The following is a 13,046-nucleotide window of genomic DNA, read 5'->3' as shown; positions in this document are numbered from 1 at the left end:
TAACTTCCTTTCCTTAGAAAACTGGTGATTCCAGATTATTTCACACAAACCTGTGTTTATTGCTTGTGCTGGGCACCCAGCAGAGCCAGACCCCTTAGGAAAAGCAAATAGGCCTCATAGAGAAAGTAAAATTTCCTTTCTGCCCTTTCCCCCTCTTCTTGCTGGCAGGGTTGATCCTCATTACAATTTGCTCAAATATTTGGAAGTGAATTTAGGACCCTCCCCCCAGCTTATGATTTTATAGCCAATAGGTGATGAGGTTTATTTGCATATTTCCAATCACATAAGCAGCCGTGGAGTGAAAACAGTGTCAGACTCAATTTCTCCTCCTCTTCCTCCTCCTTCTCCGAGGAAACCTGCCACTTCTAGCTGTCCTGCCTCCTCTTTAAAGGGTGACTTGCCCTGCGCCAGACCGCTGCTCCAGCCTGCTCCCGCCTCAGACTCGACCGGTCCATCCGTCTGTCCCCGCTCCAGCCGGGTGCCCTGTAACTCCCACAGAGGGACGCGCCCCGAGATGGAGAGCAAAGCCCTGCTTCTGGTGGCTCTGAGCGTGTGGCTTCAGAGTCTGACCGTCTCCCGCGGAGGGGTGGCCACCGCCGACCGTAAGTTTTGCGCGCAGACTCCCTTCCACTTGCAGAATCTGCTCAGCGGCCACTTGCACACGTTGTGAAGATGGGAAGGAGGAAGTAGGAAGGGGTTGCGATGCGCGCCGGGGACTCTCCTAGCCCGAGCGCTTGCCCCAGAAAGGGTCACCGGGGTGGGATCTGGAAGGGCCACGGAGGGAATTTTTCCTCCGATCTCTATGGGGCGGCTCCCACTTCTCCTTTCTCTCTTTCCCGCGTTCCCGCGCTGTCCCCTCCACTCTGGCTGAGGCTGAGTTCCCGTCCGCCTGGGCTCAGCAGGGAAGGGAGCGGGGGGTGGGGGGGGGGGGGGGAGTGTGAGGGGCGGGACCAGGGGGGCGGGAGGAAGGGCTCAGATGGCGGTGACCTGCAGCAACCTTTTCGCTCGTGGTGGGGGGGGGGGGCCTGGAATGAAAGGCAAGGGAGCCAAGGTGACCCTGGCTTGGCCTTGGCCGCGGCTCAGTCCCCGTCATTGAGAGCGCGGTTAGAAAGTGGCCCCTTCTCCTGGAGAAGCTGGCCCGTGGCCGCGGGTCGGTGGGGGGAGGTGTTGGCCGCCACTTAGGAGTACAGGACATTCTTGCTCTGCACGTGGAGGTGGGAGGAGAGGACGCGGGACGCGGAGTCCTGGGGACGCAGCGTCCTGCAAGAGTTGGGGCGCCGGGGAAGCTGTTTAACTTCGACTCTTGTACGCTCGGCTTTTCTTAGCGGCCAGCAAACCTAGCGAAGGGTTGACCCTCCTGAAAAACGTGGCAGAGCGACCAGCAGTCTGTGGCCGCTGACTTGGGGGTTGCCAGGTTTGCACTTGGCTACCCTTACCGTCCTGCGAGCTGAGCTCGGCTCCGGGCGCCCTGTCCCGCGGTGCGGTCGCGAGCACTTGGGGTTTCTTGGGCGCCGCCGGGAGGCCACTGGCTGAACCCCAGTTACCTCTCACCAGGGTTGAGGCTTCGAGGCCGGATGTGCATTTCTTTATTGCAGGGAAGGTGAGCGCCCAGCCCGAGACCTGCCACAGTAGAGGCAGCCTGTGTAACTTGAACCTTGGTTCAGTTAACACACAGCAGCAACTGAAAAGGCAACTGAAGCAAGTCATGCAAGGAGGCAACATTTTCTTTTCTCTTCCTTGGTGGACTTGCAGTTAGGGCGGTGTCCTTTGGTCGTGCTTTCAGGCGGCGCGGTCTGCAGTGGTTCACGTTATAGTCGAGTGTGTCTCTGACTTTGGTTGCTGCTAAACACTTGTTTTATTTCAGCACTAAGTTGTTCAATTAGAAAGTCTTAAACATCTTATGAAGTAGCATGTGCCGCTGGATAGTGTTTTACACGGTCCAAGAAAAAGGTTGGAACAAACTCCAAATTCTTATTTCAGAAAGTACACTACAGAGTAATGTTACTTAGACTAAAAATCACACACAAATAAGTGTCATCCACAGATTGAGTTTTTTCTAGACTCCCTGAGAGATTCAGGACCGTAAATTCCTGGGCTGGTCAGTGGTCACCTCTCTGGGTTTTGCTTCCTCAATTCTAAAATGAGGAGTTTGGACCAGACTCAAAATTCTCTTAGACCCCTCCAGATGTAGAGAACAAACTTATGGATACCAAGGGGGGAAGTGGGGATGGAATGAATTGGGAGATTGGGATTGACATATATACACTACTATGTATAAAATAGATAACCGATGAGAACCTACTGTATAGCACAAGGAAGTCTGCTCAATGCTCTGTGGCGACCTAGATGGAAGAGAAATCTAAAAAAGGGGGTATATGTATACGTATAACTGATTGACTTTGCTGTACAGCAGAAACTAACACAACAGTGTAAAGCAATTATACTCAAATAAAAAATTCTAAAAAGAGTTCTCTTAGACCCCTCTAATTCTTTACTCTTTGATGTAAATGGATACAAGTGATTAATGAATTAAATTGGATTTTAATCAACACATGCTTTTCATGGCTGTAAATGCTTCGTAAGGGAGGAATCATTTTGAAGTGGACTTGAAATTAATCCTTCTCATCCTTCCCTCCCACTCTCACTCTACTGCCCCGCTCCCCTGCTTCCCCTTTATATTGTGGCTCTCCCAACACAGCAAATTTCTGCCCCCTTTATCCTCCAAATGAATTTAGGTAGGAATGTAAGAAATTCAGGGTAGAAAGGTACAAGTGTGAGGGAATGGCAAGCAGCACCCCCTCTGGGCTCTGACTTTACTTATTCATTCTCGATTTCTAGGAAGAATATGAGGATACAGGCACTGCCCTCAGCTCTTTGCTCTTGGAGGCACCACAGCCTCTGCGTGGCCCCATTAGGAAATTTGAAGAGCTCAGTAGCTGCAGTTCTATTTGACTGGCCATAGTGAATTTCTAGGCTAACATCTGGATTAAACATGTTGGGTGATGACAGCAAAGTAGCAGGTACCACCTGCAAGGGGAGCAGAGCTCAGCAAGAGAGTGATTGATTAATAGCTGTATGGAAAGGTGGGAGTCAGGCACTGGGGAAGACTGACAATGGGAAATTTTCACTTTCTTTCAGGCAGTGTATTTTTAGCTCAGCTCTCCTTTTTTGCTTTATTCTGGGAAGAGAAATTGGGCTGCACATTTTACGGCCACTATTTTAGCAAACACTTTTTTTCTATAAAAATGAAAAGTAGGGCTTCCCTGGTGGCGCAGTGGTTGAGAGTCCCCCTGCCGATGCAGGGGACGCGGGTTCGTGCCCCGGTCCGGGAAGATCCCACATGCATGGCCGCTGAGCCTGCGCGTCTGGAGCCTGTGCTCCGCAAGGGGAGAGGCCACAACAGTGAGAGGCCCGCGTACCGCAAAAAAAAAAAAAAAAAGGGCTTCCCTGGTGGCGCTGTGGTTGAGAGTCCGCCTGCCGATGCAGGGGACACGGGTTCGTGCCCCGGTCCGGGAAGATCCCACATGCCGCGGAGCGGCTGGGCCCGTGAGCCATGGCCGCTGAGCCTGCGCGTCCGGAGTGCTCCGCAACGGGAGAGGCCACAACAGTGAGAGGCCCGCGTACCGCAAAAAAATAAAAATAAAATAAATAAAAAAAAAAAAAAAAAAGAAAAGTAAATCAGCTTGTTAGGTAAGTCAGGCACATTGTTTACATTGGAATATCTGAAAACCTCAATTAATTCAGTCAGATAACAGCACTGATTACCCCCCCCACCCCACCCCCATTGTTTTATTTTTCACTTGTTTTTTGGCATTCTACAGAAGCTGTCAATAACTGTGACCATCAGCCTCAGAGAGGAGGTGAATTACTGATGAAGTTCTTTAGGAGTGTGTGTTTGTGTGTGAGAGAGAGAGAGGAAAGAAAAAGAGAGAAAGGAAGTAGAAACTTCTAAGAGAATTGCATTATAATTGAGCTCTTGTATCTCATGTTTTCATATAAATGTTAATCTTATTTATCTGATAACTGTGAGCTGCCTTTAGAGTCTCTTTCCTGGGATGCTCAGTGTTCCTCCTATAATGTACCCTCTATAAATGTACCTTTAAAGTGCTTTGACTTCTCAGCCTAATTTCATTCCTGTGAGTTATTATCCATATTACGATAACTCCTTGTCTTTGTTTATACACATAGATTTTTAGCTATCTATTTAGGAATTTAGGGATAAAGATAATATAGTCAAGAAATGCATTAACTTGTAACTTTCCTGGTGCCCCAAAATCTCTCCCCTTAGTGTTTGATAAGAACAGGTCTGATGGTGTGATGTTACTGATATGATAAACCAAATTCAGAATAGGGGCCCTTATAAACGACTAAACCTATGCATCTCTCCCCTGACACACACTGTCCTAAGGTGGCTTTAATTTCTAAGGGGATCTGGTGAAAGGTCCTTCTCCCCTTAAAGGACTAAGGGCAGAGTCACTAATATCATTTCCATGTATGAAAAACAATAATTTTTTTAGCAACAGTTGAGCCAAATCAGTTCATCTGCCAGCCAGGAGCAATCCCAGTGTATATATTAGGTCAACTAAACATACTCATAATGACCCATAATGAATTGATGACCCATAAATCAGGGTCCATCCTTCTCCCTAACTCTTCCTGGCCTAAGTCAGTTGTGTGAGGGCTGGTGGATGTTTGGAAAGCACACTCATCTTTAGAATGCCAAGACATCCTTGAGGTGTTGGAAACACCAGTAGTGTGGAAATACCTGTCAGAACGCCAAAGAGAGGGAAAGACTGACTAAACACCAGTAACATTTATGATTACATATAAAGAACAAACAGAGAATTGAAAACATCACGTGACATATAGAGTGGTATTATTTTCTTGTCAAAGGCTTCATTATGTTTTCTGTAACTTAAAATGAAAAAAAAAAATTCCATGAAAAGTGAAACAAAAGTTTCCAAATACAAATTTGCTTGAGAACGTATGAATTTCCTATCATTTTTCTTTACAAGTGATGTACCCAACAGGAAAGGTTGGTTGTGGGAAACTGGAATCCTGCCTTAATAATTTCAAAGAATATTCTTAGTCATTTCAAAACCACCAGCAACACCAGAGCCACCGTGTTGCACAATTCTAGGAAAAAATAGAATAAAAGTGACTGGTATCCTCTGGAGTTATGCAAGGCAATAATCTTAAATATCAGTTTGGCAAATAGGTAGTGGGCAAGATCTGTCTGCCAGATTGTTCAGAGTATTTCTGCTTTAAAAAGCTTGCTGATCGAACATGTTAAAATAAGACTGTTATGAGAGGAAACATGAGTTATTTGATAAAGAGCAAATATATAGAGGGTAAAGTTAATTTAGTTTTCAATTTTCTAAAGCACTTTCTAACAGTAAAAGAACTTCTTGGGCAGAATCTGAAAGTGGAATCAGATTAAAAATCTATAATTTTTTTCGACCATCAGATAAATTATTAGGCCACCAGAGTGCTTTCTGGTTAGGAAGGAAAAGGAAGACCCACATCTTCAAATGAGTTGAGAGGCAGAGAATATTCTTGATTAATGAATGGATTTCAAGTGAAATTTTACTATATGGAAATGAAAAAAAAAGCTTTAAATATCAATAGTCTATCACAGTCTTTTATTTGAATAAATCTTCTTAGAACGTTTAGGTGCTAGAGGTGTGTGTGTTTGTGTGTGTGTGTGTGTGTGAGAGAGAGAGAGAGAGAGAGAGAGAGAGAGATCAACTTGTTGCATATAATGAGTCACTTGCAAGCAACCACACTATTGTTTAAGGAATTTTGGGAAATAATTAAGAAGGAGAATGCTGGTCAGTCCTCAGAAAATTATATGATAAATTTGATTCAAATGCCTGTACTTTCACTGTACTATATCATTCTTACTTTAATTTTTGGTCTGACTTTTGCAAGGTTATTTGAAATTATGGATTTTCAACTTTTGTGAAAAGGAAGAAGGTTTAGATTAAGAAATTAGAAGTATTTCTAAGCAACCTTAGTTATTTATCTTTTGTAACTTTTAAATAGCCAAATCTAAAATGTATAAGTTACTACCTTCTTGTAGTGAATGGATAGGTCTTTTGACTTCTTTTTCACTTGACCAGACATTAGATAACTTCTTAATATAACTTCCCTTTGATGTGCTTGCTTTATAAAAGAGTTTGATTTTATTTGCAATACAATTTACTTAAAGTGTTCACTGTGATATTATATGTACTACCTACAAATACCCTGTGAACATTTATCAACGTTCAGAAGTATTGTCCAGAGAGTCAAAAAATAGGCCAAAGTTCTCTTTCTCTCCTGACTCACTTTGGGATTAACCATGAAGAACTAAAGTGGATTCTTTCCAAAACCACCTTTGCTACAGTACTTTAGGCAAGGACTTTGTGTGGAAGACTGTAGAGACAAAATTGAGAAAAGAAATACTGGGGGGAAGAATTAACCATAACTCACGCATAGCACAGATATTTCTGAACAACCCGCTAAAGGATTTTTAAAAACATTTTAAAGTGATGCATCTTGCCATGCTGGTGGGAATGATTCCATACAAAAACTTCCCCATGTTTCCAGCTTTTCTTCTTTCTAAAATTAAAAAAAATAATGCTAGTGAAAAGGAAACAACCTTCCTTCAAACAAACCTTATTGTATCACATTTTGCAGGAAGACAATCTTTTGATGTAATCAGAGATTTAAAGAGGGTGAAATCATATATGAAGTAAGTGGAACTACACAACACAAGTGCCCTGAGCCAGTGTTCTCTAGAAGAACTACAACCAAGAGACCTGGGTTCTGGTCCCTACTCTCTCTCCAACTATTGGCAGCATAACGTCAGCTAACTCACTTAAATTCATATTTTGAGAGAAGATTAATTAAGGAATTCCCAAATAGAAGTTGTCTTACTTGAAACTGTATATACCACACACACACACCCCTTGACTGAAAAAGAGCTGAAGAAAAGGATGGAAGACACAGGAGAGGTCAATATTACTTAACTCAGTTATTTTAAGGCTGTCTCTGTCAACTTTGAGCACTGCTGGAGGATCAGTCATTCTCTTTCAATCCACATTCAGTTTTTTTTTTTTTAACTTGAGAAACAAAAATAGCATTGGTGGTGTTTTGCTTGTGAATCTAAAACATATCAGTCCAGCAAGTAAAACAACCGTCTAATTAGCCTCTTATCCAATTTTTCCTTTTCAGGAATTACAGGAGGAAAAGATTTTATAGACATCGAAAGTAAATTTGCTCTCAGGACCCCCGAAGACACAGCTGAGGACACCTGCCACCTCATTCCTGGAGTGACAGAATCTGTGGCTAACTGTCAATTTAACCACAGCAGCAAAACCTTTATGGTGCTCCACGGCTGGACGGTAAGAAAGGCTCCTTAGGAAGGAGCTGAGTGGCATGAACCAAGCATTCTGATTGTCTTGCCCCAGTTGTTGGGAGCCCAGTGATGGGAACACAGTGATGGCTTTGCTTTAAACTTGAGTAGAGACAATTCTGGCTCGGGGTGGGGACTGAGGAATCTAAGGCCAAAGGTTCATGGGTACTTCCTCTGGACAGTGCCAGCCTTCATTTTAACACGGTACCTAGCTGTGACCTTGAACCAGCCATTCCCCTGGGCCTTTGCTCAAGTACAGAGAAGAATATAGTTTACCATTTAGAGGAGACAGTGGAAAACTGGCATGATCCTGATTCATCCAGCACTTCGCCAAAGTCCTTTCCTAAGGAAGAGAACCTGTAAGGGGGAGGAGAGAGCTGGAGTGGAGGGAGGAGGTGCTGGTTCTGGTTCTGCTTTGCTATTCTCCAGCTCTGTGATGTGGATCCAGATACCTCTCATCCCTGGGCCTCAGTTTACTAATCTGTAAAACAATGAGATTAGACTAGACGTCCCTCCACTTTCAACATTCTCCAGTTGTAAACTTTTGGGAGCTTTACTTGAGATGAAAGAGGGCTAGCCAGGGAACTGTCAGCGACATGATAAGAATCTGAATAAATATGCTAATTAGTCACTTTATATGGTATAGTTCTTACTTAACTACTTTAGCTTGTTTTCAATATTTTCATTCCTTAGTGAGCAGATTTTACTGTTTATTAAAAAGGACTTATATAAAATTGATGGTTAAAGAGATAATATCTTTCCATTGTGTCAGAGCTTGTGAATAAGGTAATAGACACTAAATTCTAATGAGATGAATTAGCTATGATTGATACTTCCAGTCCTGATTTCTTTTCCTACATAAGTGCCTTTGTTATTGACAGTGTAGGACAATTGCTACATCTTTTATAGAGATGAAGGCAACTAGTAACAGAATTCACAGGGATGTTTATTTTAATAAAATACATCTATTTACTAGAGGTAACACAGTAAATTACATATCTTATGATAAAATTACATATTCAAATTCCTAACATAGATCTTTTTATATTTTAAGAGGTTTAAATAGGAAAACATAATCTTTGGTGATTTTAGAGACATTTGAGTTGTATATGGTCTTGGCTGTTAATACTTTTCAAAAAAGTTTAAGCTTAATAAACATTTATATGACAGAAATAAATTGAATATCTCAGGCATCTCAATCTTATCCCTGAGAGAATTTTATAATTTAAGAATATTTGAAAAACATTTCCTTCTCACATTAAGATGACACGACTCACCTAGTATCAGTAGATAGCACCAATTTCTATCATTAGCCCTACTGCCCAGTAAGCCCACTTATATTCTTCACATCATATGTCCTGACTTTTTTGAGTGCCTGGGCTCAGAGGCTGGGCCACTGGCTGTGGGACTGAGTTTCATCGTACAGAGCTGGTCGGTATGTGCTATAACTCATCCAGCCGTGCTGGATAACCGATCTCAGCCATTTCAGTCAACTCCCTGGCTGGTTCAGTGGGACCACCTGGGGCAGGTGGCAAGGAGAGCTTCAAGTTCAGCTGTATGCCTAAGAATCAAAGCCTTTAAAAATTGGTACTGATTTAAGGAAGCACAGAAGAAAAAATTAGGAAATAATACCTTTTCAGAATTGAAGAAGTTGGGTCCTTGTTTTCCACCCCTTTGTTGGGGTTACTTATAGCAGTGTCTTATGTTAAATTAAAAAAAGAAAGAATTAGATTGGTTGTTAGGCAGTTACTAAAAGTATCATTCACTGTAGGAGTATGTTGGGTTCCTTGCCCTTTGACAGATTACCTAATTTAGAAACACTGATAGTACAGAAAAACTTAAAACGGGCTGAGAGCAAATGAGATTTTCCTGCCGTGTCTGAGGTAAGCTGCTCAGCGACTCAAGGGCGTAGGACTAGGGGAAGTGAGGAGGTTCTGCAGCTTTGTTCTGCAGCTTTGACGAACCTGAAAGAATGCTTAGCATGCAGTGTGCACAGGACACCTGCCAGAAGGCAGTCAGACACAGCTGTCCTGGAGCTTGGCCACCTGCTTGTGTTTAAGTCCAGGGTTCTCATTGTGGTGTTGGATATCCTCACCCCTGGCTGAGAGGAGTGATTAACATTGCATTCTGAAGAAATGACATCATCCTCTCTCAAAAGGCAGCTGCGAAGGGTGGCCAGCCTTCAACCTCTAAGAGAGGAGAAAGGGAGGCAGGACCGATTCCTTAGGGTTTTTTTTTGCTGGGTGGGCATTCCAGCTGGTTCCTCCAAAGACCCAGGCTGTACCCAGGCTTGAAGCAGCCTCACTGAGACATGTTCAAAGAAGACTTAAACACGTTCCTAATGGGCTCACATCACCTATGTGCTTTTTCTTTTTTGTTTTCTCCTCATGCTGGAAATAGATTATAGAGCTGGCATTTTATCACTGCAAGTAGATTGGGAACCGAAATGGTCACAAGAAGAAATTTTGGAGGTGGAGAGTAACTTCCGGGTCATCCGATTCTGACCGCTTTGTTTTATAGGTAGCCTAGTAAGGTTAATACAATGCCTGTGTTCATAGAAGTAATCAGTGGAAGAGCTGGGATTGTAACCAACATCTCCTGAGTCCCAGGCTTGCTTTTTCCTTCCACAGAGCACAACAATTTGGTTAAAAATTGTGCAGTTAGTGTCAGGAGTGAAGAGAGAGATCATGTTTTAATGTTTTAGCCTAGAAAATAGACTAAACAAAATGGAAGCATAGATTTAAAAGAACCCACCATCCAAGATCAAAGTTTTAAATGAAGTCCCTTGGTTTGGGAATTCAAGAGTCTTATTTTTGTCTATTGGCATTACTCTAAGAAGAATATAGGTTTTACAAGCTTCCCCTTAAAAGCTGCCTTAAACATGGATTTCAGAACCTTTCCTGTTGAGTACATAGTTGAGTAACCTTTACTGTGGCTACAGTATGATCTATTCTCAGGTAATATTAGGAGTGGATAGATTTGCGGATTTAAAGTAGGTTGTTGCTGTGTACAGGCTCCTGGCAGGAAGGCATGGAATTTTATCATCTGCAGTTTTTTAATGTGTTTCGATTATTTTAAAGTAAGCATCTTTGCAAAGATGTCCAATGTCTCTTCTTTGATAGCATGAGTCTTTGAATTTGGGGGCTTTTATCAACAAGAAGCAAAGAATTACAGTTGGCAGTCTGCTTATCTCCAAAACAGGACCAATCTAATAATTTGGGAAAGGCAATTATTAAGCCTCATTAATTTGCACTGTGATAATCAAGAATTTGAGAGAATTGTGAAAAAGTCTGAACTGAAACTAATAACTTTCTTATGTATTAAGAGATTGCTAAACAAAGTTACCTTCCGTTGGAATAGATGAGTATGTTTAAAACTATTTTTTTCATTATCACATCAAATGTTGTACGTAAATGACCCTTTATAAGAATAAAGGGCATTCACATCTCCCAATTAACTTATTAGCCTAATTGAAATTATTTAAACTAAATTTCTTTTTTCTTTTTAAACTAAATTTCTTTTAAAATCGTCTGTAATTCTGCTGCAAATTTTTAACTTATTCAGATTGATCTTTCCTTTTAATACTATAAATTATTGAAGTTTTACTGAACTTATAAAATATGCTTTTAAAATTGAGACCTCAGTCAGCCATTCCTGAGTTCAACACAGTCCTTCTTTGGGGTACACAAATTTGCCTCAGAAGGGTCAGGCAGAAGACTCTGAATACTCTTGTGGTTTGAGTTTTGTGTCTGAGCCAATGGGCTTCCCGTGGGTTTGTTTCTTTTTTCCATTTAATGTAGGTGTATTGGGCTGACAAATCTATAACAAGTTGTAGGTGGATATTTTAAGAATGCTGGTATCATCCTCTTCAGGTGACAGGAATGTATGAGAGTTGGGTGCCAAAACTCGTGGCTGCCCTGTACAAGAGGGAACCGGACTCCAACGTTATCGTGGTGGACTGGCTGTCACGGGCCCAGCAGCATTATCCTGTGTCTGCGGGGTACACCAAACTGGTGGGACAGGATGTGGCCAAGTTTATCAACTGGATGGCGGTAAGACTGGGGGAAGGAGCCTTGTATGTCCAAAACAGATCTCTTGGCTACAGCTGAATTAATGACTGGTTGTTGCTCTTTTTCACTTAGATATAGATATTTTCTGGGTCAACTCATATCTTTAGAATAAGCCTGGACATTGTTTTCTGACTAAAAGCATCATTATGATAAGAATGATAAAGCTATAAAGCCCATAAGGCGTAGTCCTGCCCTGCCCTGTCCTTTGATATTTTCATGGTGAATGGATTTGCTGAGACCAAGAACTAAGTGGGCAGGAGGGACAAAAGCTTGTTATTTCAGGGCAGAGGGAAGATGTCATGTTCAGCCAAATCCTTCCCTCCCAGTTGGCTGGCACATGGAAATTTTATCCAGGGTTTGACTTGTTAGAATATCGATCTCTTTGACAAAAATATTAATAGTACTTATTCCTTAGTGTGGATTAAGGATCCAGATTTTTGTTGAGGGTTAAGGGAGTGATGGAGATGAACTAGGGAAAAATGGCAGGAAAAGTCTGTAGGATATGAGGTGCTGAGAGTCAGGAGTTTTACTCCCTCTGACTCTCTGAGGCCATTCTCTGAAAATTACCTTTGGAAAGTATCTCGGGGTTGAAAGGAAGCTAATACTCTCACAGGACCAAATTATTTAAGTCAGATGCTTAGAGGTAAAAAATAAGCTGTTTATTGGCTGCTCATTAAAAGATAAAAGTTCTTTTCTTGACTCTTTTGCTAACCAGGAGAGTGAATTTGGACAAATCAGATCACATTCCTGGACCTCAGACTTCTCATCTGTTGAATGAGGAGACTGGACTCAACGTGTGTGTGGTCCTTTCCCCTGTAATATTTTCTGATTTTAAGTCATTGCTTGGCTAACCTTAAAGAATAAAGTGATGCAGGGTATTTAGAGTAGAGAATAATGAGTTAAATATATATTTGTATATGTATGTATCTATTCAATAGATATATACAAATATCTATATATAAATATACACATATACATATATTTTCAGATGTATGGAAATTCATGTTTCCATACATTTCTATTTCAGATGTATGGGAAAACTTTCTAATTTAAATATGTTTTTAAGGAAAGAGAAAATCTCAGTACTGTAGTATATGTTCCTCTCATCTGTAACAAGAAATTAAAATAAGTAGAATTAATTTTCAGTATTGCCTATATTTTCAAAGCAATATATTTTATTTATTTATTTATTTGGCGGGAATACTATTAAACTTTTATTTCTTTTAGCACTGATATTTTGCAAAGAACTGTAAAATATCAAATACATTTTTCTTTTCTTCTTCCAAAGGATGAATTTAATTATCCTCTGGACAATGTGCATCTCTTGGGATATAGCCTTGGAGCCCATGTTGCTGGCATTGCAGGAAGTCTGACCAATAAGAAGGTCAACAGAATTACCGGTAAGAAAGCAATGCCATTTTTCTTATAACAAAAGACTTGAGATGCCTGTCATTTTCTGAAAGAGAATCAGACTGTTTGTCAAACAACCATACGTGAGTGGTAGTCTTCTGGGTACACCTGGCCATTTGGTTATCCCATGGGAGGGCTCTTTTTCTGGAGTAAGATAAAATACAGAC

General features: G+C 41.6%; 1 protein-coding gene across 1 annotated transcript in view; it reads left to right on the top strand.

Annotated features, from left to right (window-relative positions):
- The first annotated feature begins 318 nt into the window (after positions 1 to 318).
- The window catches only part of LPL (lipoprotein lipase), a 30,066-nt gene continuing 17,338 nt past the window's right edge, over positions 319 to 13,046 (top strand). The window contains exons 1-4 of the mRNA XM_065878800.1: positions 319 to 602; positions 7,219 to 7,388; positions 11,272 to 11,451; positions 12,758 to 12,869. Of these exons, the coding sequence (XP_065734872.1) occupies positions 515 to 602; positions 7,219 to 7,388; positions 11,272 to 11,451; positions 12,758 to 12,869 (550 nt within the window). The 5' untranslated portion in view covers positions 319 to 514. The remainder of the gene's footprint in view (positions 603 to 7,218; positions 7,389 to 11,271; positions 11,452 to 12,757; positions 12,870 to 13,046) is intronic.

The sequence above is a fragment of the Phocoena phocoena genome, chromosome 6, assembly GCF_963924675.1.
Source record: "Phocoena phocoena chromosome 6, mPhoPho1.1, whole genome shotgun sequence".
Classification (NCBI taxonomy): domain Eukaryota; kingdom Metazoa; phylum Chordata; class Mammalia; order Artiodactyla; family Phocoenidae; genus Phocoena; species Phocoena phocoena.
Note: the sequence above shows the minus strand (reverse complement) of the source record. Positions and strands in the feature narration are given on the sequence as shown.